General features: G+C 46.6%; 1 protein-coding gene across 1 annotated transcript in view; it reads left to right on the forward strand.

Moving 5' to 3' along the window:
• The window catches only part of LOC115093343 (adenylate cyclase type 10-like), a gene marked incomplete in the record, with an annotated part of 787628 nt that overhangs the window by 397354 nt on the left and 365581 nt on the right, over positions 1–24693 (forward strand). Inside the window, 1 exon segment of the mRNA XM_029604970.1 lies at positions 18154–18438. Within this exon segment, the coding sequence (XP_029460830.1) occupies positions 18154–18438 (285 nt within the window).

Consider the following 24693-nt stretch of genomic DNA (forward strand, 5'->3'; position numbering starts at 1 on the left):
ACGCCAGCCAGCCCCCAATCCTGGGGATGGCGGAGTGGGCGAGCCTGACATCATTGTGAGGACTGAGGAGAGGGGTGTCCTGCCCCGGGGACGGGGCGCGCGGGCCTACGACCGCGAAAGGAGCGCGACCAGGGCTGAGACCTGGAGGCGGAGGGCCTGGAGCCCATCGGCCTGTAATTCCTGTAGCGCCGTTGCGCTCTGGCTCTGGTCCAGGAAGAGGCAAACGCTCTAGAAGGCCGATATCTATCCTCCGGCAAACGATGGACAGCGTTTTCCCCCAGGGACTTGATGATCTGGTCCAAATCCTCCCCGAACAGGAACTTACCCCTGAATGGCAGGGAGCCCAGGCTCGACTTGGAGGACGTGTCCGCCGCCCAGTTGCGAAGCCATAGCAGTCGTCGTGCCGCCACTACCGAAACCATGGATCTTGCCAGGACCCAAAACAGGTCGTAGGAGGCATCAGCCCCGTACGCCACCGCAGCTTCTAGCCTATCCGCCTGGGCGGCCTCCTCGGCAGGCAGCACCTGAGACGTGAGAAGTTGTTGCACCCAGAGAAGGCTCGCCCTCTGGGCAAGCGAACTGCACATCACTGCCCGCATACCCAGCGCGGAGACCTCGAAGACCCTCTTAAGAAAAACTTCCAACTTGCGATCTTGCGTATCCCGTAAGGCCGCACCTCCCGTCACTGGTATGGTCGTCCTCTTCGTGACCGCCGACACCGCAGAGTCCACTTTTGGTACCTTGATGAGATCCAGGAAATCCTCCGGTAGGGGATACAGCTTTTCCATGGCACGGCTGACCTTCAGGGAAGCCTCCGGGGTATCCCATTCCCTAGTGAGAAGCTGCAGGAACGATTCGTGGATGGGAAACGCCCGAGCCCTCGGCCGAAGGGCTGCCAGTACTGGATCCCCCTTCTTCGAAGAGGTGACGACCGCGGGCGCTACTGGAGCGGGCGGATCCGGCGGTGGGTCCAGGTCTAATTCCTGGATAATCAGCGGGATAAGGTCAACCAGCTCTTCCCTCTGGAAGAGGCACAGTGTGCGCGGGTCGTCCCCCCCCTGGCGTGGAGTCTCCTTGGCCCAATCCGTAAGGTCAGGTCCAGGTGCCGCTGGGCCTGACACCGCTCCCACAGACCCGGAGGAGAGCCGGGCATGGGCGGGAGGGTGGGGGGCCCCCGCTCCCGCCGGGGCGGGGGGGGGCCTGTGAAGGAGGCGACGTCCGTGGTAACTTGGCAGGGGGCGGTCCCGCAGGAGCGTCTAAACCCTGTAGATATGCCGTGTGCATAAGAAGAATAAACTCCGGGGAGAACCCCGGTCTACCCGAGGGGGCTCCGGAGGAGGGAGACACCGTAGGACCCTGCCCCTGCGGGTCTGGTTCCGGTAGCAAGGTCGGAGGAGAAACCTCACAGGATTCCCTGTCCTCCAGCGCTGCCTGAGTCCCCTCAGGGCGCTGGGTATGCAAGATGGCCGCCGTTCCCGCCAGGAATGGAGGAGGGGCCGGCCCGCGCCGCCCGGGCAAGCATGAAAGGAAAGAAAATTCGCCGAGGGACTGCGATGTGCCTCCCCCCCCGGGAAGGCACCGTGCGCAGATGCCCTCGCGCGAAATCCAAGACCCCGGTTCGCTGCAGGCCGAGCAACGCGACGGCCGCGGCATCGGGAGCACCTCAGGAACAGAGCCAGCAGGCAAAAATGAATTAAATAAGCCTCGGGGGGGGGCTGCGAGAAAAGACGCCGCTGCGGGGGGGCCCGGTCGGCCTGCACTGCCCGCCGTCGAAAGAAGGTGCCGCGGGGGGGCCTTCCCGGCCTCACAACCCGCCGAAGAATATCTCCCTGCCTACCTCAGCAGCCCAGGAGGAGCTGCAAGATGGCCGCGGGCGAGGGAACAAGCGCGGAGAGGCCGGCACCACCGGCATCTGCGAGGCACCGTTGTTGGGGAGCTGTGAAAAGAAGGCACAATCTAGAAATATAACTGTACAACTTACCCCCGTTCGCAAGCAACAAGGTAATACTGAGAGAGAGGAAACAACACAGAGGGTAAGCCACGCCTCCCCAAAAATTGGAACCTTTTTTTTTTTTTTTTTAAAGTAAAAACTTGATCCAAAGTGAAATAGGCAGAAACCAGAGAAAAGGTAAGCAAGGGAAAAGAATATCCTAAAACAATCGGGAGAAACCCTGATTCCCCTACTCGCATCTGCTGGAGTCAGAAGATACTGAACTCCTGCAGAGGGGGTAGTAGTATATATGGTGACGCCCCCTCGAAGCTTGTGCTGACTCCATCTGCTGGATTGGGGACATAACCCACTGTCTGGACTGATCCAGGTACGTACAGGGAATGTACGTCATCCCTCAAACACATGGAGCATCACCCACGAGCAGAGGAGAGATCAGCCTGTGAATACTCGTCATCCCATCTTGCCCAGTCCAATACAAAAAACAAATGGGAAAAAGAACCCAGGTCATATTGAAACCTTTCCCACCCTTTCTCCCCCTCCGACCCGTACATACTTCAGCTTCCTAGAAGGCCCTCTACAGTAAATTAAGCAAATAAAAAAAAGGAGAACATAACAAAAAGTTGTTCAGAGATCACTCCAGCGCCAGTCTCTTCTCCGTCTGCTAGGAGCTGCCTCCCGGGCCATGCTGTGCACTCTCTTAATCAACTTCCTTCCATTGATTTTGCGCTTCTGCTCGAGAAGACCTCCCCATCCTGTTTTAAATAGTGCTGGATCTCCACCGGCAATTCAAAAATCTTAGATTTATTGTTAATAAAGACCTTAAGGCATAGGAGAGTCCATGTGGCTGCAGAGCAAAACAGGCCCTTTTCTTCTGCACTACCACTGAAAAATCTTGAAAGAACATCACCCTGTGAATTTGGAAAGGATCTCATCCCTCGAGTGTGCTACATCCAGGACTTGGACCTTATCGAGAAATGCATGCACAACCGCCCTCTCAAGCCTGGTTTTGGTGCCAGCACTTGGTGTCCATGCTCCAACCTGATGTGGCCCTCATCCTCAGACAGACCCAGCACATCCAGCAGCCAGCACTCGAAGAAGGCCAGCGGCGCAGATCCTTCCAGTCCCTCTGGGAGCCCCACCACTCTTATATCATGGTGGAGGGCCTGCTTTTCTAAATCTAGTTTTTCTGTTGTCTCCATGAGCCACCGTTCCAAACAGTCAACGTTACATCACACTTCTGTTAGAGAGAGTTCAAGGTACTTCACATGTGTTTCCACTGACTCCAGCCGCGATGAATTATCCTGTTCAGAAGCAACTAGTTCTGCTGCCTTTTCCATCCTGACTGCCAGTTCTCTGTTAATGGTAGAGGTTAATTTCATTGAAAAGGAATCAAACAGGACCTGTAGCTGCCCTGGTGTGTGCGTTAGAGATATATGCACTGGCCAGTCATCACCTGAGGCCTGCTTCTCGGCCTGCGCCCTGCCAGGCCGAGAAGCAGGCCTGTATCTTACCAGCTGTATCTGCTCACACAGCTGGCAGTGACTTTGAAGGTACATCTTTGGACATCCTTAAAGTATAAAAAAGGTAAGGAGTGTTAAGGATGCTGAAAGATTTAGAGCCAGGGAGATGAGTGTCAGCCACAGATGTCCTCACCTTCAGCACATCACGTAATCTCCAAGTGCCTTTTTAAATGTTTTCTACAGTGTGGCCGCTGTTCAGTCATGATCTTCACATTTCAAGGGATGTGATATTAGCTACACTGTTGACAGCTGTCATTTCTAGGTGATCACCTGATGGCACGTTAGTGATGTGACCACATGAACAATTAGTTCAAACTTTTTAAATTCCCTCTTTATTGCAACATGAACAATGCTGATCACGAAGGGAACGGGCAGTCCACTTTTGAATAGTTGAAATATTGATGCCTGTAAGTGCTGTAAGTTCTGGTCTCGAGTGGTGGACAATGTGTCTGTCTCTAGCCATGTGTTTTCATTTATTTTTAGCAGTGAGTTGAAGGAGCAGCAGCAAGTATTTGTGGAGACTCCTGACGCAGAACTTTGAAATGTAGCGCTATGTTGGGTTTTGTCTAAAGATTAAGAATGCCAAGTTCTGAAGCATTTACTACACTTCAAAGGGAAGTAACTTACAATATAAACTGTTTTATTTGCATAAGAAAAGTCCAAAAATATATGTAATAATTATGATCATATTGACAATTTTGAACCGATGATTATATATGACCTGTTGGTATGTGTGGAAGCAGAAAACTGACACACACGGATGGTATGATGGTCCTTTATTCTTTGCTATGATGCTTATTTAACAAGCAATGTTGAATATGGTTGAATGCTTTTGATGATTTATATCTATATAATTCTAATTCAACTCTAATTTGTTGTGATGTTAAAAGGTTGCCAGTGTATGGATACTGATTTGGTGCATCCTATGAGGTGAGAGGCTGTAAGAATTCAGACAGGCCTAGGTTGAAGGTGTTAAATAAACGTTTACTGATTAATTCCCATAAATTAAAGTCCATCCATCCCTAATACTGAAGTTACATCTGAATGTTGCTACATGTGTGGTTCTCGGTAGTAGGTGTCCTTTTTTCAGGCAGCTGGGTAGCCCCAAAGTGATTTTTAATGCAGGCAGAGTACCCAGCGAGTGAGAGGAAATCCTAGTAGAGAGGTCCCAACTTTGCTGCAAAAATCCTACCTTTGCTTGTCTTCTTCTCGGACACCCAGACAGTTCTGGTCCCTTGGTGTATGGAGATCCGATTGGGATCTCCTGCTCTTGTTCTTCCTTCCCTAGTAGTTCTTTCATCCTGTATTGGGGAAAAGTCAATTGGATCAGGCAATTTCTCAGCTCTGCAATCCCAGTGGGGAAGGGGGATCAAAAAACTTCCCCCACTCTGCTAAAGTCCAGAAAATACTTTAAAGTTAAGCTGGTTCTCACAGGACAAGCAGGATGGTTGTCCTCACAAATGGGTGACATCGAGGATGGAGCCCAACCACGGAAAACTTCTGTCAAAGTTTCAGCAACTTTGACTGGCCCCTACTGGGCATGCCCAGCACGGCACTAACCCAGCAGCCAGCAGGGGTCTCCCTTCAGTCTTCTTTTTTCCGCGCAGCAGTAGCCACGCGGTAGAAGAGCTCTTAACCACGTTCCTGACAGGAATTTCAAAAAACTTAATTTTGAAGAAAATTTGCCCCACAGGGGTCTCCCTTCGACAAATTTTCAGTCCGCGGAACTTCGGTAAGTTTTTGCCGTTGTTTGCTCGACTTCCGTCGAGTTTGGCCCTTGAGGCCTGTTGTCAGTCGACAGTCCCGCGGCTAAATTTTTGGCTTTTCGCCATGGCGTCGGGGTTCCGTCTGTGTCCGGACTGTACCCGAACTTTGTCAATCACAGACCCCCATGGAGTCTGTGTTTTATGTTTAGGACGCGAGCATGATGTTCTGACTTGCACCAAATGTGCTCTAATGACACCAAAGGGTCGCAAAGCCAGAATGGAGAATATGGGGCTCCTCTTCCACGCTCGTACCCCAACACCATCGATTGCATCGACGTCATCGGAACCGGCACCGTCGAGGTCTCATCATCATCGACAACCCTTCGGTGACCGTCCGCCTTCGGTGACTTCACGGCCATCGACTCCCATTCCTTCCCCTGATGCTCGAGGGGATCGAAAGGAAAAACATCGCCATCGACGTCATAAGTCTCGGCCTGTCGAGGAATCGACGTCATCGACCTCAGCACCGACCGAGCCACCGCCAAAAAAGTCTCGATCAGAAGTGGCACCGTCCACTACTGTTTCGCAGGCACCGAGGCAACCCTCACCCCCTCGGGGTTTGGGAGCCGCGATCCCACCGGTGACGGTGGTCCCTCCGGCTCAGCCTCAGCCTCCCTCTCCCGTCGAGCCGGGTCTTGTTACCCCTGGTCTCCGGGCAGAACTGGATCGGCTGGTCCAGGAGGCCATCGACAAGGCGATGCTACAGTTCCAGACTCCTCCGGCACCGACTCCAGCACCGAGAGTGGAACTGGCCACCGAGCCGATTGCAGCAGCACTGGCACCGCTGTTACACCGGATGGAGGCGCTCATGACAGCCCTTCCACTGGTAATACCTGTGTCACCGACACCGGCAAGACCGCTGTCACCGACAGGTTTTTCATCAGGTGGAGAAACACCGTATCAAATTTCCCCTTCGGGAATTGTTCCATCGATGCCAGGTTGTCCCTCGCCACTGATATTATCTTTGGGGGCGATACGTACCTCTGCTCCACCGAGGTTTCCGATGCCGGCACCGATTCCATCGAGACCGGCACCGGTTTCCTCGATGCCTACACCGGCACCTATGCCGACACCGATTCCATCGAGGATTTTCTCGATGCCCTCGGTGATTCCATCCAATATTTCGGAGCCTCAGCCTGGACCCTCAGGTCTTCAGCCCCTACGGGCTCCTCCAGGTCATCAACCAGATCCCTATGATACTTGGGGTGATGATACATCTACTGACACCGATGATTTACCTTCACCACCCTCTCCTGCGGAGAGTAGAAAGCGTTCTCCTCCCTGAGGACCCTCTCTTCATAAATTTCGTGAAGGAAATGTCAGAGTTGGTCCCTTTCCAACTTCAATCTGAACAAGATGACAGGCACCAAATGATGGAAGTGCTCCAATTTTGGATGCCCCCAAAGGTCATCACTTCTATCCCTATTCATCAGGTTTCCTAGACCTTCTTAAAAAGAATTGGGAATCTCCTGGATCTGTTTCCCCAGTCAATAAAAAGCTGACTCTACAATACCTTGTACAATCAGCACCGGGGTTTCAAAAACCCTCAGTTAGATCATCATTCGGTAGTCGTGGAATCAGCTCAGAAGAAAGCTAAACGACTAAAGCCACACTCTTCCATACCTCCTACTAAGGAAAATAAATTCCTAGATAGTATAGGTAGGAAGGTTTATCATGGAGCTATGCTGATTTCCAGAATAGCTTCTTATCAACTTTATATGACTCAATATAATAGGGTCATTTTGAAACAAATGCAAGAATTCGCTGACGCCTTGCCAGAACAATTCCAGCCCCAGATTCATTCCCTTCTAAATAAAGGGTTTGAAGCAGGAAAGCATGAAATTCGAACAGCCTATGAAATCTTTGATGCTTCTACTAGAATTTCTGCCACAGCCATTTCTGCTAGGCGTTGGGCTTGGCTTAAATCATCTGACCTTCGTCCAGAAGTTCAGGACAGGCTCTCTGATTTGCCCTGCCTAGGGGATAATCTGTTTGGTGAGCAAATTCAACAAATTGTTGCTGAATTGAAGGATCATCATGAGACACTAAAACAGCTCTCATCCATTCCTCCTGACTTGCCTTCCAAACAGCCGTTTAGGAAAGACTCCAAAAGGTCCTTCTTTAGGCCACGAAAGTATTATCCCCCATCAACAAAACCTAGGCCTGCACGGTCTTACCATAAGACTCAACCTCGCCAAGCTCGTAAACAAAAACCTGCAGCAGCTCCACAACCGGGCCCTGCGGCGGGTTTTTGACTTTCACTTAGAGAGCAGTTGCCAAACCCCTCTTCCAGCCATACCGGTAGGAGGGCGGCTGTGCCACTTCCTAGAAAGGTGGCGTCATATCACCACAGATCAGTGGGTGATAGCGATAATTGCACAGGGTTACCATCTCAACTTCCTGACCCTACCTTCCGACTCCCCACCCCTGCAGGCGTGGAGACTCACCGATCACTCTGTTCTTTTAGAGCAGGAAGTTTCTCTTCTCCTACAGTCAAACGCTATAGAACCCGTTCCTCCCTTACAACAAGGACTAGGGTTCTACTCCAGGTACTTCCTGATCCCAAAAAAGTCAGGGGGACTTCGTCCCATTTTGGACCTACGGGCCCTCAACAAGTACCTTCACAAGGAGAAGTTCAAGATGGTAACCCTGGGCTCGCTTCTCCCTCTGCTGCAAAGAGGGGATTGGCTATGCTCTCTAGACCTGAAAGACGCATATACCCACATTGCGATCACGCAATCTCATCGCAAATATCTGCGTTTTCTAGTAGGCCGAAATCACTACCAATATCGAGTGCTACCTTTCGGCCTAGCATCCGCACCACGAGTTTTTACCAAATGCCTCGTAGTAGTGGCAGCTTTTCTGAGGAAGGCAGGTATCCACGTCTACCCCTACCTGGACGATTGGTTAATCAGGGCCCCAACCCAGCAGATAGCTCGGTCCTCCCTGACCCTAACAATTCAAACTCTGCTTTCTCTAGGGTTTCTTGTCAATTACGACAAATCCTACTTAGTCCATCACAGACCCTTATCCTTCATTGGGGCGGACTTGGACACCTTACAAGCAAAAGCCTTCCTTCCTCATCCACGAGTTCACATCCTTGTGTCCCTAGCTCGCCAGCTGCAGTCTCAACCCACAGCTACAGCTCGCCAATTCCTCATTTTACTGGGACATATGGCCTCCTCAGTTTATGTGACTCCCATGGCCCGCCTGGCCATGAGAGTCATGCAATGGACTCTGCGACTGCAATGGGCACAAGCTGTTCAGCCTCTGTCCTCCATTGTTCGCATCACCGATGCTCTCCATCTGTCTCTTGCCTGGTGGACAAATCAATCCAACCTCCTACAGGGCTTGCCTTTTCTTCCACCAGATCCCCAAGTAATCCTCACTACCGACGCTTCCAACATCGGTTGGGGAGCCCATGTAAACAATTTACAAACTCAAGGGTTCTGGTCACCAGAGGAAGCCAAACACCAGATAAATTTCATGGAACTGAGAGCAATCCGATATGCTCTCAGGACCTTTCAAGATTGCCTATCAAACCACACAATCTTAATTCAGACGGACAACCAGGTGGCCATGTGGTACATAAACAAGCAGGGAGGCACAGGCTCCTTCCTTCTGTGTCAGGAAGCTGCGCAGATCTGGGCAGAAGCCCTCTCCCACTTTATGTACCTCAGGGCCACCTACCTGCCGGGAGTAGACAATGTATTGGCAGACCAGCTGAGTCGTGTCTTCCAACCACACGAGTGGTCACTCGACCCCTTGGTAGCGACCTCTCTGTTTCACAAATGGGGTTATCCCCACATAGACCTCTTTGCGTCCCCTCAGAACCACAAAGTGGACAATTACTGCTCTCTCATTCGGAGCCAGCACTCTCGGCTGAGGGATGCATTCTCCCTCACGTGGACAACCAGTCTGCTCTATGCATTCCCTCCACTTCCTCTTCTGTCGAAGACTCTCGTGAAGCTGCGTCAGGACAGGGGAACTATGATCCTGATATAGAAACATAGAAACATAGAAACATAGAAACATAGAAATGACGGCAGAAGAAGACCAAATGGCCCATCCAGTCTGCCCAGCAAGCTTCCCTCATTTCTTCTCCTCATACTTATCTGTTTCTCTTAGCTCTTGGTTCTAATTCCCTTCCACCCCCGCCATTAATGTTAGAGAGCGGGTGATGGAGCTGCATCCAAGTGAAATATCTAGCTTGATTAGTTAGAGGGTAGTAGGGTAGTAACCGCCGCAATAAGCAAGCTACACCCATGCTTATTTGTTTTTTTACCCAGATTATGTTATACAGCCCTTATTGGTTGTTTATCTTCTCCCCTGCCGTTGAAGCAGGGAGCTATGCTGGATATGCGTGAGGTATCAGTTTTTTTTCTTCTCCCCTGCCGTTGAAGCAGAGAGCTATGCTGGATATGCATTGAAAGTGAAGTATCAGGCACATTTGGTTTGGGGGTAGTAACCCGCCGTAACAAGCCAGCTACTCCCCGCTTTGTGAGTGTGAATCCTTTTTTCTTCTCCCCTGCCGTTGAAGTTATGCTGGATATGCGTGAAGTATCAGTTTTTCTTTTCCCCCTGCCGTTGAAGCAGAGAGCTATGCTGGAAATTTGTGATGTATCAGTCTTTCTCCCATGTCGTTGAAGCAGAGAGCCATGCTGGATATGCGTCGAGAGTGAAGTATCAGGTACATTTGGTTTGGGGTAGTAACCGCCGTAACAAGCAGCTACTCCCCGCTTTGTGAGTGCGAACCCTTTTTTCTTCTCCCCTGCCGTTTAAGCAGAGAGCTCTGCTGGATGTGTGAAGTAACAGTTTTTCTTTTCCCCTGCTGTTGAAGCAGAGAACTATGCTGGATATGCATTGAAAGTGAAGTATAAGAATGGAGTGATAAAGCTAGTTGAAAGGCATCAGGAATAGAGGAAGGTGGAGGTAGTAATTTGGATATTTGGTTTGGGTATAACGCCGTAACAAGCCAGCTACTCCCGTCTTTGTGAGTGCAAATCCTTTTTCCACATTTCCTCTTTGCTGTTGAAAGCTTAGAGTGATGTTGGAGTCACAGTAACCATGTGTATGTTTATTGAATAAGAGTATTGTCTCCAGGCAGTAGCCATCATTCTGGCGAGTCACCCACTCTTCATGGCGGCCTCTTGACTTATGGATCCACAGTGTTTATCCCACGCCCCTTTGAAGTCCTTCACAGTTCTGGTCTTCACCACTTCCTCCGGAAGGGCATTCCAGGCATCCACCACCCTCTCCGTGAGAAATACTTCCTGACATTGGTTCTGAATCTTCCTCCCTGGAGCTTCAAATCGTGACCCCTGGTTCTGCTGATTTTTTTCTATGGTAAGGTTGTCGTGCCTTTGGATCATTAAAACCTTTCAAGTATCTAAAGTCTGTATCATATCAACCTCTGCTCCTCCTTTCCTCCAGGGTGTACATATTTAGATTCTTCAATCTCTCCTCGTACGTCATGCGATGAGATCCTCCACCTTCCTGGTCGCCCTTCTCTGTACCGCTTCCATCTTGTCTTTGTCTTTTTGTAGATACGGTCTCCAGAACTGAACACAGTACTCCAGGTGAGGCCTCACCAAGGACCTGTACAAGGGAATAATCACTTCCCTTTTCTTACTCGATATTCCTCTCTCTATGCAGCCCAGCATTCTTCTGGCTTTTGCTATCGCCTTGTCGCATTGTTTCGCAGACTTCATATCATTAGACACTATCACCCCAAGGTCCCTCTCCTGCTCCGTGCACGTCAGCCTTTCCCCCCCCATCGAATACAGTTCATTCGGATTTCCGCTCCCCATATGCATGACTTGCACTTCTTGGCATTGAATCTCAGCTGCCATATCTTCGACCACTCTTCCAGTTTCCTTAGATCCCGTCTCATTCTCTCCACTCCTTCCGGTGTGACCACTCTGTTGCAGATCTTAGTGTCATCCGCAAAAAGACAAACTTTACCTTCTATCCCGTCCGCAATGTCGCTCACAAAGATATTGAACAGGACCGGTCCCAACACCGATCCTTGCGGTACACCACTTAAAACCGCTCTCTCTTCAGAGAAGGTTCCATTTACCATCACACATTGTCTTCTGTCCGTCAACCAATTTGCAATCCAGGTCACCACCTTGTCACTCACTCCCAAGCTTCTCGTTTTATTCACCAGTCTCCTGTGTGGAACCGTATCAAAAGCTTTGCTGAAATCCAAGTATATGACATCGAGCGCTCTTCCTTGGTCCAATTCCTTGGTTACCCAGTCAAAAAAGTCAATCAGATTTGTCTGACAGGATCTTCCCCTGGTGAATCCATGTTGCCTCTGGTCCATCAATTCTCCGGACTGTAGATAGTTCACTATTCTCTCTTTCAGCAGAGACTCCATTACTTTTCCCACCACCGAAGTGAGGCTAACCGGCCTGTAGTTGCCAGCCTCCTCCCTGTTCCCACTCTTGTGAAGCAGGACCACCACCGCTCTTCTCCAGTCTCTCGGCACCACTCCCGTTTCTAGGGATCTATTGAACAGGTCACACAGTGGACCCGCCAGAACATCTCTGAGCTCCCTCAATATCCTTGGATGAATCCCATCAGGCCCCATGGCTTTGTCCACTTTCAGGTTCTTTAGCTCTTCCCACACATTTTCTACTGTAAAAGGATTTTCATCTATTCCACTTCCCTCCAGTTTCTTGTTGTGTAGAGATGGTCCTTCTCCAGGGTCTTCTTTAGTGAACACAGAGCTGAAGTATTCGTTTAATATTTCTGCCATTTCTTCGTCTGTCTCCACACATTGATCATTACCACCTTTCAATTTCACTATACCACTTTGGACCTTTCTCTTTTCGCTGATGTATCTGAAAAATGTTTTGTCACCATTTTTTATCTCCTTGGCAATCCTCTCTTCTGCTTGATTCTTTGCCAACTTGATTGTTTTCTTCGTCTCCCTCAGTTGATACAAATATTCTTCTTTGTGCTCCTCCCTTTGGGATCCTTTATATTTCTTGAATGCTGTTCTTTTAGCTTTAATTTTGTCAGCCACCTCCTTTGAGAACCAGATAGGTTTCAATTTTCTTTTGCTTTTCTTTATGTTTCTAACATATAGAGCAGTTGCCTTGGTGATTGCTCCTTTTAGATTGGTCCACTGCTGATCCACATCTCTCTCGTTCTCCCATCCTTTAAGTTCTTCCTCCAGGTACTTTCCCATTTCCTCAAAGTCTGTGTTTTTGAACTGTAAAACTCGGGTCTTTGTGGTTCTTTTCCCTATTCTATTAGTGATATTAAAACATACCGTTCGATGATCACTGCTGCTGAGGTGGGCGCCCACCTGGACATCTGAGACATTATCTGCATTATTGAGCAATAAGTTGAGTATAGCACCTTCTCTCGTGGGTTCCAACACCATTTGTTTGAACAAAGATACTTGCATGGCATCCATTATTGCTCTACTATTTTTAGTTTCTGCAGAGGGGATTTTCCAGTCTACATCTGGCATATTAAAGTCACCCACGATCACCACTTCTCCCTTCTTACCTATCTTATGGATGTCTTCAATCAGATCTCTGTCCAGCTCTTCCTTTTGGTTTGGAGGCCTGTAAACCACTCCAATATAAATGGACACTCCGTCATCTTTTTTTAGGTCGACCCATAGAGCTTCTTCTTTACCCCAACTTCCTTGTAGCTCAGATGTTTGGATGTTGTTTCTGACATAAAGAGCCACACCTCCCCCTTTTCTATCCTCTCTGTCCTTCCTTAACAAGTTGTAGCCTGGTATTGTTGTATCCCATTCATGAGATTCTGTGAACCATGTTTCTGTGATAGCAACAATGTCCAATTCTGCCTCAGCCATTAGGGCATGCAGATCTGGGATTTTATTTCCCAAACTATGAGCATTTGTGGTCATAGCCTTCCAGGTACTCTCTTTAAGGTTATTGCTTTTCCTGGACTCCTTATGAGATATTAGTTGAGATTTGTTATTCACTTTACTCTTTCTGTTTGTAGTTGTGCCACTGTTGACAGAGTTATCCATCTCAATTAGATTTTTCTTTTGGTTATGGATCTTGAAATACTGCATGCATTGTGTTTTTTCTCTCTTTTCTGGTAATACTGCAATGTTTTTCTCAAGAACTTCCTCAGTTTTTAATATAGAGAGGGCTTGTTCTTTTTGCATTTGGTACATTGTGTGTCTCCTTATCACAGGTCTAATTCTACCAGAGCCCACTGTAATCCTGGATTGTAAAGAATTTCTTAATGACCTGTTTGAGTGGGAGGGTGTACCTGTTGGCTGCTCATCTGTCAAGAATGGATGACTTTGGGTCCTACCTGAGCCTAATGGATCTCCTTTTCTTGACTCCTGGTTTTTCCGTGATATTGGGGAATTATTATCTGTGTAATGCAATGTGGGTGTAATACACTGGCCACGCCAAGTGTGGTTTCCCATACTCCAGGATCTCTCCATCCGCAGGCACATTCCTCTGGGAAAGGACCCGCATCTGATCACTCAAAACGACGGATGCCTCCTCCATCCCAACCTCCAGGCCTTGTCCCTGACGGCATGGATGTTGAAAGGTTAGTCCTTCAACCATTTAACCTTTCGGATTCAGTTTCTCGTGTCCTGATCGCTTCACGAAAGCCTTCCACAAGGAAATCTTATTCCTACAAATGGAAAAGGTATACATCATGGTGTACTTCTCAGTCCCTTGATCCCCTTTCCTGTCCAATCTCTAAATTCTTGGACTAATTCTGGCATCTATCAGAATCAGGTCTAAAGACCTCTTCCATTAGAATGCATGTCAGTGCGGTAGCCGCCTTCCATAAAGGTATCGGGGGTGTCCCTATTTCAGTACAACCCCTTGTTACACGTTTTCTTAAAGGCTTGCTCCATTTGAAGCCATCTTTACGTCCTCCGGCCCCATCTTGGGACCTTAACCTGGTTCTTGGTCGCCTTATGAAACCACCTTTCGAACCTCTGCACTCCTGTGACCTAAAATATCTCACATGGAAAGTGTTATTCCTTTTGGCTATCACTTCTGCTCGCAGGGTTAGTGAATTACAGGCCCTAGTTACCTATCCGCCTTACACTAAACTCCTGCAGGACCGGGCAGTACTCCGCACTCACCCTAAGTTTTTACCTAAGGTAGTTTCGGAGTTTCATATCAATCAATCCATCATACTACCTATCTTCTTTCCCAGGCCCCACTCCAACTCAGGGGAACAGACTCTGCATACCCTAGACTGTAAACGAGCTCTGGCTTTTTATCTAGACCGTACAGTTTCTCACAGAAAGAGCACTCAATTATTCGTCTCTTTCCATCCTAACAAGTTAGGACAACCTGTGGGTAAGCAGGCTCTTTCCTCCTGGTTGGCGGACTGCATTTCCTTTTGCTACGAGCAAGCTGGCATTCCTTTCCAAGACCGTGTTAAAGCACATTCTGTGAGGGCCATGGCGACTTCAGTAGCACACCTTCGATCGGTGCCGCTTCCTGACATCTGCAAAGCTGCAACCTGGAGTTCCCTCCATACCTTTGCAGCCCACTATTGTTTGGATAAAGCTGGAAGACAAGATTCCATCTTCGGCCAATCTGTCTTGCGTAACCTTTTTCCAACTTGACGTACCAACACCCTTCCACCTCCCGGTTGGGTGCGGATGCCCTTCACCAAATTCCACCACAGTTGTTGTGCCTGTTGCACACCGTTGGGTACATTTGGTGCAAGTCAGGACATCCTCAGCTCGGTACTCACCCATTTGTGAGGACAACCATCCTGCTTGTCCTGTGAGAAAGCAAATGTTGCTTACCTGATGTAACAGGTGTTCTCACAGGACAGCAGGATGTTAGTCCTCATGAAACCCGCCCACCACCCCGCGGTGTTGGGTTTGTTTATTTTATTTTTCGGCACTGCCTGTAGCTTTGAAAACAAGACTGAAGGGAGACCCCTGCTGGCTGCAGGGTTAGTGCCGTGCTGGGCATGCCCAGCACGGCAGTAGGGGCCAGTCAAAGTTGCTGAAACTTTGACAGAAGTTTTCCGTGGTTGGGCTCCATCCTCGATGTCACCCATTTGTGAGGACTAACATCCTGCTGTCCTGTGAGAACACCTGTTACATCAGGTAAGCAACATTTGCTATCTCTCTTCTGCCTTCACTGCTCTCGCAGCAGGATCTGCCACTGGAGCTTGCCCACCTAGGTCTCCTGGTCAGCGCCCTTTTGCTCTCTCTCTGACAGGGAGCGCGCTGTGAGGTGTCCCTTTTGGGTGAAGCTGGGAGGGTCACCAGAGTGTAAAACGGGAACATCCTTACTTTGTGACTGCTTCCTTAAACTGAAATGTGTTCAGGCATCCAGTGCAGACCCTCCGGGTATGGATGGCTCCTTACTAAAGGACATTGTCAAGTGCTGGCCAGACCGGGAGGCTCTGCCACATCAAGTTTACCCAAATAAAAAGAGGCAGGAGAAAGGCAAGTTTCAAGGAAGGGCTAAAGGTTATCCACTAGCACCAATTTTCCACACTATCTGGATAAACTTAGCCAGATAAGTCTGGTTGGGGACATCTGGGCTGTTAGTGGCAGACTTATCTGTCTAAGTGGTGCTGAATATCCAGGTAAAGATACCCAGCACTGCTGAATATGAAACAAGTAATGCAGGTTAGCAGGCTATGTTCATCCAGTCAGACTTACAGTGCCTGGTAACAGGAATAGAACTAAAATAAATGATAACTAGAGCCGGATCTCCAATGCCATTTTTCTGACTAAGTTCATATTTAGCTGGGCAGGATTCAAAACTTCTGCCATACTCATCACCCCAACATAGCCAGATAAAATGTTATCCAGCTATCTCAGGGGCAGAGCTACTTATCCAGCTATGTCAGACAGATAAATGCCAGTTTTCAGCATTATCTGGTTAAGTTTGATACGGCCTTTGATACGGTAAAACACACCATACTTATAGACCAACTAGCCAACATAGGTATCAAAGGCTCAGCTCTCAGCTGGTTTCAGTCCTTCCTAAGCAACAGATTCTATAAAGTCAGGATAAACAACAAGGAATCGCTTCCAGTTCTTTCAGATCAAGGAGTCCCTCAAGGATCTTCACTCTCACCCACCCTCTTCAATATCTATCTCCTCCCTCTTTGCCACCTGCTCTCAAACCTCAAGCTTATCCATTACCTCTACGCAGATGACATCCAAATCCTTATCCCAATTTCAGAATCCCTTCAAAAAACGATCAGCTACTGGAATGACTGTCTACAGCCAATTAAAGACTTACTCTCAAGCCTCAATTTAGTATTGAATGCCAACAAAACCGAAATGCTCATTATCTCCCAAGATCCCCTCACCATCTCTTCAAGCTCCTCTCAACCAAACTCAATTAGCAAGTTCTCACCAGACGTCAGGGATCTTGGAACCTGGCTAGACAACAATCTAAACCTAAAAAAGTTTGTAAACAATACCGCAAAGGACTGCTTTTTCAAACTGCAAGTCCTCAGAAAGCTAAAACCCCTCCTTCACTTCTCTGACTTCCGGCTAGTCTTCAATCCATCATACTATCTAAGCTCGATTATTGCAACTCCCTCCTTCTCGGTCTACCCTCAAATACCATCAAACCCTTACAAATGGTTCAAAACGCCGCTGCCAGAATACTTACAAACTCTAATAAAAGAGATCACATCACTCCAATCCTTCGTAACCTACATTGGCTTCCTATTAACCACAGGATCCTCTATAAAGTGCTCACAATTATTCACAAAGCAACATACAATCTTGCTCCGATCATGTTAAGCACCCAACTCCAACCTCATACTTCATCCAGACCAATTAGAAGCGCATACAAAGGCACATTGCAAGCCCCACAGGTAAAATCATCACTGAGCAAAAGAGCACTATCTTCAGGAGGCCCCCACCAATGGAATGCGCTCCCCCCAGATCTAAGACTAGAACCAAGTCATCAGGAGTTCAAAAAAAAGCTAAAAACATGGCTTTTCCGTCAAGCCTTCCCAGACATCTAATGCTACCTAATCAAGTCTTTTAACCCAAATCATGGGTTATCGCGCTGTTTTTCCTATTACGATTTTTTTTCAACTGTACCTTAATTTTTGAGCTCTTTCATCTTTTGTATTTATACTGTACTCACACTCCATTTACTCTATCTCTTTTATATTTATTTTTCTATATAATATTTATTACTATATTACTATGTTTAATTGGTTATCTATTCTATTTGTTCCAGCATTATTGTTAGTTCTATTGTTACCTGTTTTATTGTTCAACTGTTCTATGTAAAGCCCACTACTCTTTTTGGGCATTTAAAAGTTGTATGTAAACCGGATTGATTTGTAGTTCCTACAAGAACTTCGGTCTATAAAAATTAAAAATAAATAAATAAATAAAATAAATAAGTTAGCTGGATAACTTTAGAACTGCACAAGAGCAGTCTTAAATTGAGCCAGATAAACTTATCTGGCCAACGTCTGTTGAATATCCATTCTAAGCTAGCCCGGTAGGTTTATCTGGCTAACTTATCTGCTCCTCACTTGCCTGAATATTGACATCTTAGTGATGAAGGGTGAGAGAACGTCAGTGAGCCCGGCAGACTATCCTTTAATGCTATATGAGATGTTCTCTGACCCAGATGTCCAGAGTGACGGCCGTCCATTAGAGAGCAATTTTTAGCAGGAGGCAGCAGCTTTTGTTGTTTGACAGATAGTCCTTCTGCTCACACTTGTACAATACACTGAGACCATCCTCTAATACCACTGTTTGTGACATTCTGTATTGCAAATGCAGAGGATGAGAGAGAGATGAGCCACTTACAGTCAGAGACAGATTTATCTCCTCTCTGCCAGCTTGTGTTATGTTTTTTTTTCACACAGGGATTGCATAGATGCTATTTGATACCTCCTTGCCCAGGCAGTCACTCTTTCTTCTTTTGCACAGGTATTGCTCTTGCTCAGCTGGATTGCATGAGTCCTACGGAGCAGATTGTGGTGAAATGCGCTGCAGTAATTGGCCAGACATTTAGCACAAAGTTACTGCACTTCATCATTCCCCAGGCCAGTGAGAAGAAACTGGCTCCAACACTCATGTCCCTGGTCAAGTCACGGATCATTGAATGTGCTGCAGGAAGGAACGTTCTCAGGTCCCCAACTCTTTATCAGACTGATCCAAAAGGAACCAATTTCTGCTTCTGTGACACAACTGCAGCTGAGTCTGATGAGTCAGGTGAGAGAGGAGAGGAACTGAGACAAGGGAGAGCTAGGAGGAGGAGAGAAGAAATTAGAATAAGGGAGAGGTGGGCTGGCAAGTTAAAAAATGGAGAGTGGGAGAGAAGAATTGAGAGCTAACGAGGCGAGATAGAGAGATGAAAGGCATGTGAAGGAGGAGAGAAAATGAGAGTGAGGAAGAGCTGAGTTCTCCGTAAAAGAGCAGGATAGATCAACAGTGATGATTGCCTCACAGCTCAGGCCACGTTGCCAATCTGGAAGCTTTTTGTACTGTGGTAGATTTGCTTTTCATTAATTTGCTGCAGTTGAAGGCTCCGGAGACTGGTGAAAGGAGCCACTATTTAAGACACCAGGATCTCAGGGTAGGGCAGGTGGCTGGTACTTCCTGACTGCTAAACTCACAAGATCAGCAGCCAGGGAGTGCCATGAGTTTTAAGAATGCTTGCGGTGCAGGGATGGGATGGCTGACAGACATTATCCCGTCCGCTGAGAACATCCGTGCTCTGCCTGCCCATTCCATTCTGCCAGACGCCAAAGAAGGAGGCTGCCCCCCACCAGGGCAGAGGAGAAAGAGGGTCTGGGCTGGAGGAGAGGGGTAGAAGCGGTGGCAGAGAATAAATCCCCTCTACCCTCCACACAAGTGAGTGCAGTCATTGGATGGCAATGATGAGGAGTGCTTGTCCAAAGTTTTTGAAAAGGCCAGAAAGCGTTACTTGTGGTACACACCACCTGTGCCCCCCCCCCAACCCCCTGTTTTTCAAGAGCGTCACACTTCAAGTACTGCTGAGCACTGACCAACTTGTTGCAGGGGTGGGAACATGGGTTCTGTGATGAGGACGGGCTTAACCTTTACTACCCTAAAGAGAATCTCTCTTGAAAAAAACTCCACACTCCAAAAATTGTGTTCCAGACAGAAAAGATATTCATTGATTCAAAATGAACACAGTAAAGGATGTAAAAAAAATCAAAAGCAGGAAAAATAGTCTAATAAATTCCTCAAGCAACAAAAATGCCAATCCAGTTCCTTATGCTACAGAAGGCAAGTTCAGAAAGCTTCTGTCTCTTCAAATCTCAGTGCAGTGCTAGACACTCTTTTTCTTCCGAAATCCTCTCTTTGATGTGTAAGGTTCAGATCTTCGTGGATTAACCTATCACATATAGGAAAGGACACCCCTACTCCTGCAAATCCAATGAAACTTCAAGGCCCAGGCTCCATACATCTCACACCTACTCCATTACCACTGCCACAAGCTTCTATACACCGCACTCTACAAGGGGGCTTGACGAATCACCAATTACACACCCTTTAGGCATTGAACCCACATACCCTTGAAAACTCCCATTGTGGAATTTGCCACACTAAAGAAGAGGCATAGTCTACCCTACATTTGACACATACAGGACTTCCCACCTTGCTGCCGCAAGTAGCCTACTCAGTCTGTCTTTGTCTGCAGACCTGGTTGAACCATGTTTGCTCATTTCTAAATGCTTTTCTTTCTTTCTTTATTTATTTATTATTTGGCTTTTAATATACCGATATCGTGGGTACATCATTGTCGTTTACAATGTAACAGGAAGGAGGAAAATACATTAAAACCAGGGGGAGGGAAGAGGGAGCCATTGGAAAAGGAGAGACAAAGGAAAAGGAGGAAACGTAGGCAGGGAAGGAAAAGGACCAGTGACTAAAAGGGAGCCACCGAGAGAGTTACCATATAACGTGGTAAACTGTGCTTTCCGGGGAAGGCACTCCGCTCAAATTGAAGAACTCTTATACATTATGTAAAATATATACACTATGCCGTTCAGGTCTCCTCAATTGTTTTCCTTCTTGCTTCTCTTAGACTCTTTAAGGTAGAGATTTTCAGTATTTATTTATTTTTATATACCGACATATCACATTGGTTTACAGGGAAACAAGTGGTGCTGGAAATGACAAAGTTTCCTATTGTTTTACAGATAAACATGGAATTAACTTTAGATGAACTGACTTTGAACAACTCCTTAATGTTACAATCTCTTTTAAATTGCAGGTTTGTACTTATCTATTTTATTCTTTATTTTTCACTGTTAATTTACTATCGCCTTCTCACCATTCCAAGTTGTATTATGTCCCTGTTTTATTGTAACTGCTATTTTTTTCTTTTAGCACTTGTTAATATTCTTACTATTTTCCTTTTTGTCACACCTTGTTAATTGTAAACCGGCATGATGCGATTCCCATCGCGAATGCCAGTATAGAAAAAAATTCAAATAAATAAATAACAAGTTAACAGGAAATTGAGAAAGTTAACAGAGTAAACATGGAAATAACTTTAGATGAACTAAACACGTTAACAAGTTATAAGGTATAAACAGGAGCTTGACAGAGGTTAACAAGGAGTAAGGTTATTTGTCATTATGGGAATTGTCATAGAGTTTCGTCATAATAAGAATTATCATAGAGTTTCAGGCGGGAGTAGTCATGGATTTTTGTGGGTAGGCAATAAGTTCTTTCTCACTGGGTCTGTGGGCAATTTTAGTCGATGTCATGTTATTGCTATAAAGGCTTTTTGAAAGAGCCAAGTTTTTAAGTTCTTCTTGAATGTTTGGGTCGTTGGTTCTGTTCTTAGCTCTGTTGGAAGCTTGTTCCATAGGGCAGGTCTTGCGAGTGATAGTGCACGTTGATTTCCAGTGTGCCACCATCGGAGAGGGGATTGGAAGAAGTCCAGTGTTTGTGGAGTGAAGGTTCCTTTCTGTGATGTGAAAGTGTATGGAAGCATTCAGCCAGTCAGACTTGTCATTGTGAAGAATTTTGTGGATGAGGGTTATGACTTTGTACTGAATTCTATATGGAACGGGCAGCCAATGTATTTTTATTTTTTTAAATTTTATTTAGCGCTTTTATATACCGACATTAGTTTGACACATCACATCGGTTTACAGAAAACATATGAAGGCAGAAAGGAAATTACAACATAACAGGTTGAGTAACTGTGCCATAAGGATGGGTGTGATATGTTCTGATATTTTGCTGTTTGTAAGAGCTCTAGAGGCAGCATTTTGTAGTAGTTGGATTGGTCTTAGAAGGGCATTGCAGTAGTCGCGTTTTGAGAAAAGTAGTGCTTGACGTATTGTTCGATAGTCGTGGAAGCATAGAAGCAGTTTGAGTTTTCTCAAGACCTGGAGTTTGTAGTATCTGTCTCTTATCATGGAGTTAATGTGTTTTTTAAGCTTTAGGTCATTATCTAGAACAATGCCTAGGTCTTTTACTGTAGAGACTGTTTGATTTTTGATTGGCAGGAAGCTTGGTCAGGGCAGGGTGGATGCGGTAAGTTTGTTGGATTTATATATAGGATTCTGTTTTGTCGTTGTTGAGAGATAGTTGTGATAGTAGTGTCTTATTGTTGATAGATAAGTGTCCCAAAGTTTTAATGTATTATTGAGGGAGTCTTTTAAGGGAGTTAGGATTTATACGGTGTCTGCATTATATTAGTAGGATAATCTTAATCCGTCTAGAAATTTACACAGTGGCGTCATGTAATATGTTGAATAGGGTGGATGATAGGGATGAGCCTTGTGGACGTCATTTGGGAGGGGTATCTGTTTGGATTCTGTTTGAGTTAGTCTTACTTTGTACGATCTGTCAGATCTGAGTGAGTTGAACCAGTTAATTGTGAGGTCGCATAGGCCAATTTCTCTTAGTCTGTTTAGTGTTATTTGTGGTTCCACGGTGTCAAATGCTGCAGAGATGTCAAGTAGAATAAGTAGATAGGAGTGACCACTGTCTAGTCCTCTGAGGATTGTGTCAGAGAGGGAGAGTAGCGTTTCTGTGCTAAGACATTTCCTGAAGCCGTGTTGGGCTGGGTATAATATATTATTGGTTTCCAGGTGGCTTGGAGAGTTGTTGGTTAACGATGTTTTCAAGGATCCTTGGCTATGAAGGGGAAGATTTGAAATGGGCCTGAAGTTTGCTGGATCGAATTCATCAAGTTGCGGTTTTTTAAGGATAGGTTTGATGATCGCACATTTTAGGTTGTCTGGAAAAATGCCTTGATCGAGTGATAAGTTGACTATGTCAGCTATGGGTTTGGCAATGATGTTGGAAACTTGTTTTAGAATTTTTATTGGAATGGGATCGAGGGGGTGTGCAGCTGGATTTATTTTTTGGATGATTGCCTCAATTTCGATTGAGGCAACGTTCTCAAAATGTGTCCATTTCATGTTCGGTATGCTTGAGAGTTTTGTAGTTTCATCGTTCACGTTGGGGTTTTTTGTGATTAGGGCTGCAATTTTGTCATTGAAAAATTGGGCTACTTCTTCGCAGGTTTTTATTGATTGGAACTTTTGTGTGAGTTTTGAATGGGTTGTGTGAGATCATTGGCATATGCAAATAGGGTTCTGGGATTGAATTGATAGTTATGTATTTTCTTAGCATAGAATTCTCGCTTGGCTTTCTCAATGTCTGTTCTGTATATATAAAGGATGGTTCTGAAACTGTCTTTCAGCTGAGGGCAAGGGTTTCTTCTCCATTTTTTTTCAGCCTGTCTTAGTAAGCGTTTGATAGCTTTCAATTCAGGGGTGCACCATGAGGCTTTATATTTGTTGGAAAATATAATTTCAAGAAATTCTGTTTGTTTGTGAACAACAGGTTTTGGGCCCTAGGTTTTTTCTTCTGATTATTCCTACAGAGTCAACTTTGTCTGCTTCAATTATCTTGACACAATTTCATTATTTCTTAGTGTTTAAACAGGTGGATGCAGAACATGTGGGTTATGCACCTCTACCAGCAGATGGAGACGGAGCAAAGCTGACATCACAGTATATATACCCCTGCAGTGACATCAGCCCGCCAATATTCTCTGTCTCCAGCAGACGGTGGACGTGCATCTCCCTACTGGGGATTGCTTAAATTTTTCAGAAGGAGAAAAGAAGAAAGAAAATTAATTCACCCTGCTCTCCTGTGGTGATACCATATGGTCCCTCCCTCAGTTGAGAATTCCTGAGGTGATATATATTGGATTTTCTCTCAGATGAGTGCCTTGGTCCAGTAGCTGGTTTCCAGCCGGCGTGGACATAGCTGTAAAAGACAGCTGAAAGCAAGCGGGTACAGGAAGCAGAGCACAGCACTGATGGTAAATGCCCTCTCCCCCCGCAGTTGGAGACCAATTCTGCACTCAGCCAGGACAGGCTGAGCTCAGGGAAAGCAAATTAAAAAAAAGAGAGAGAACAGAAAAGGAGGGGTTTTTTTTGTAGGGATTCCTCCTTCTTCCGGTCTCTGTACTTGGCGCACTGATCCGATGTTCGTTCCCGCCTCTGAGAGAGTTTACAGGAGGTTGAGCAGCCTTTTTGGGCTAGTCCCTGCTCCTAGCTTGATCACTGTGTGCTGTGTTGTAGGCCACAGCAGAACTTTCATGCATTTTCATGCGCATTAGGTTGCTCTCTTCAGGACCATAAATTTGTGCGCATGCGCCCAGTTGTGCACCCAGTTTTTGGACACTTAGTTGGGCACCTGCTTGGGCGTTCACTTGCTAGCGGCATCTATTTGAGGTGTGTGCTTACCTATACATAAAATCTGAGTGAGATTGAGGGCACTCAGATTTTGGGTGCTCATCAAGGTGTACAGGGTTATACACTTAAATTTTGGACATTTGGTTTTTTGGCCACATGAATACATCTGGACGCACACCTTTCAGTCACCTTTTAAAGCATACTGACAGTTCCCTGTACGTACCTGGATCAGTCCATACCCTGGGTTTTGCCTCCACTCCAGCAGATGGAGACAGAGAAAGCTTTGACTGACTCTGCCCGATATCCTGAGGTGCCACCTGCAGTCCGTCAGTATTTCTCTGTCTCCAGCAGATAGTGGAGGTGCAAAATCCTGCAGTCTGTGGTAGTTTATTTTTGTCAGATTAGTCAGGGATTGTTTTCAGTGAGGATTAATCTGAGATTTATAAATAAAGACTTGTCCTTTCAGAAACTAAAAAAAAAAAAGGTAAAGCGTGTCTAATTTTCTAGCAGATGCTTCTCTGCCTCCCAGGGAGTAGTGAGGTCCTGAAGGGACTATCCCCCCTGGTGCTGAGGCCACCGGAGTTGGAGAGGTGTTAAACCAAGCAACCACTCCTGGCAGGGGTGATACCGGGGAGCCCGGCTCACTCACCCTATACAGAGCAGGTCCCAGGTACTGCGGACATTGTTCAAAACGTGTTAACAGCAATTGCAATTTCTCACGAAGACAGTGCTTGGCAGCACTGTCGTGTTTTTGTCTCTCCGAGAA

Source organism: Rhinatrema bivittatum, chromosome 6 (genome assembly GCF_901001135.1).
Source record: "Rhinatrema bivittatum chromosome 6, aRhiBiv1.1, whole genome shotgun sequence".
NCBI classification, from domain to species: domain Eukaryota; kingdom Metazoa; phylum Chordata; class Amphibia; order Gymnophiona; family Rhinatrematidae; genus Rhinatrema; species Rhinatrema bivittatum.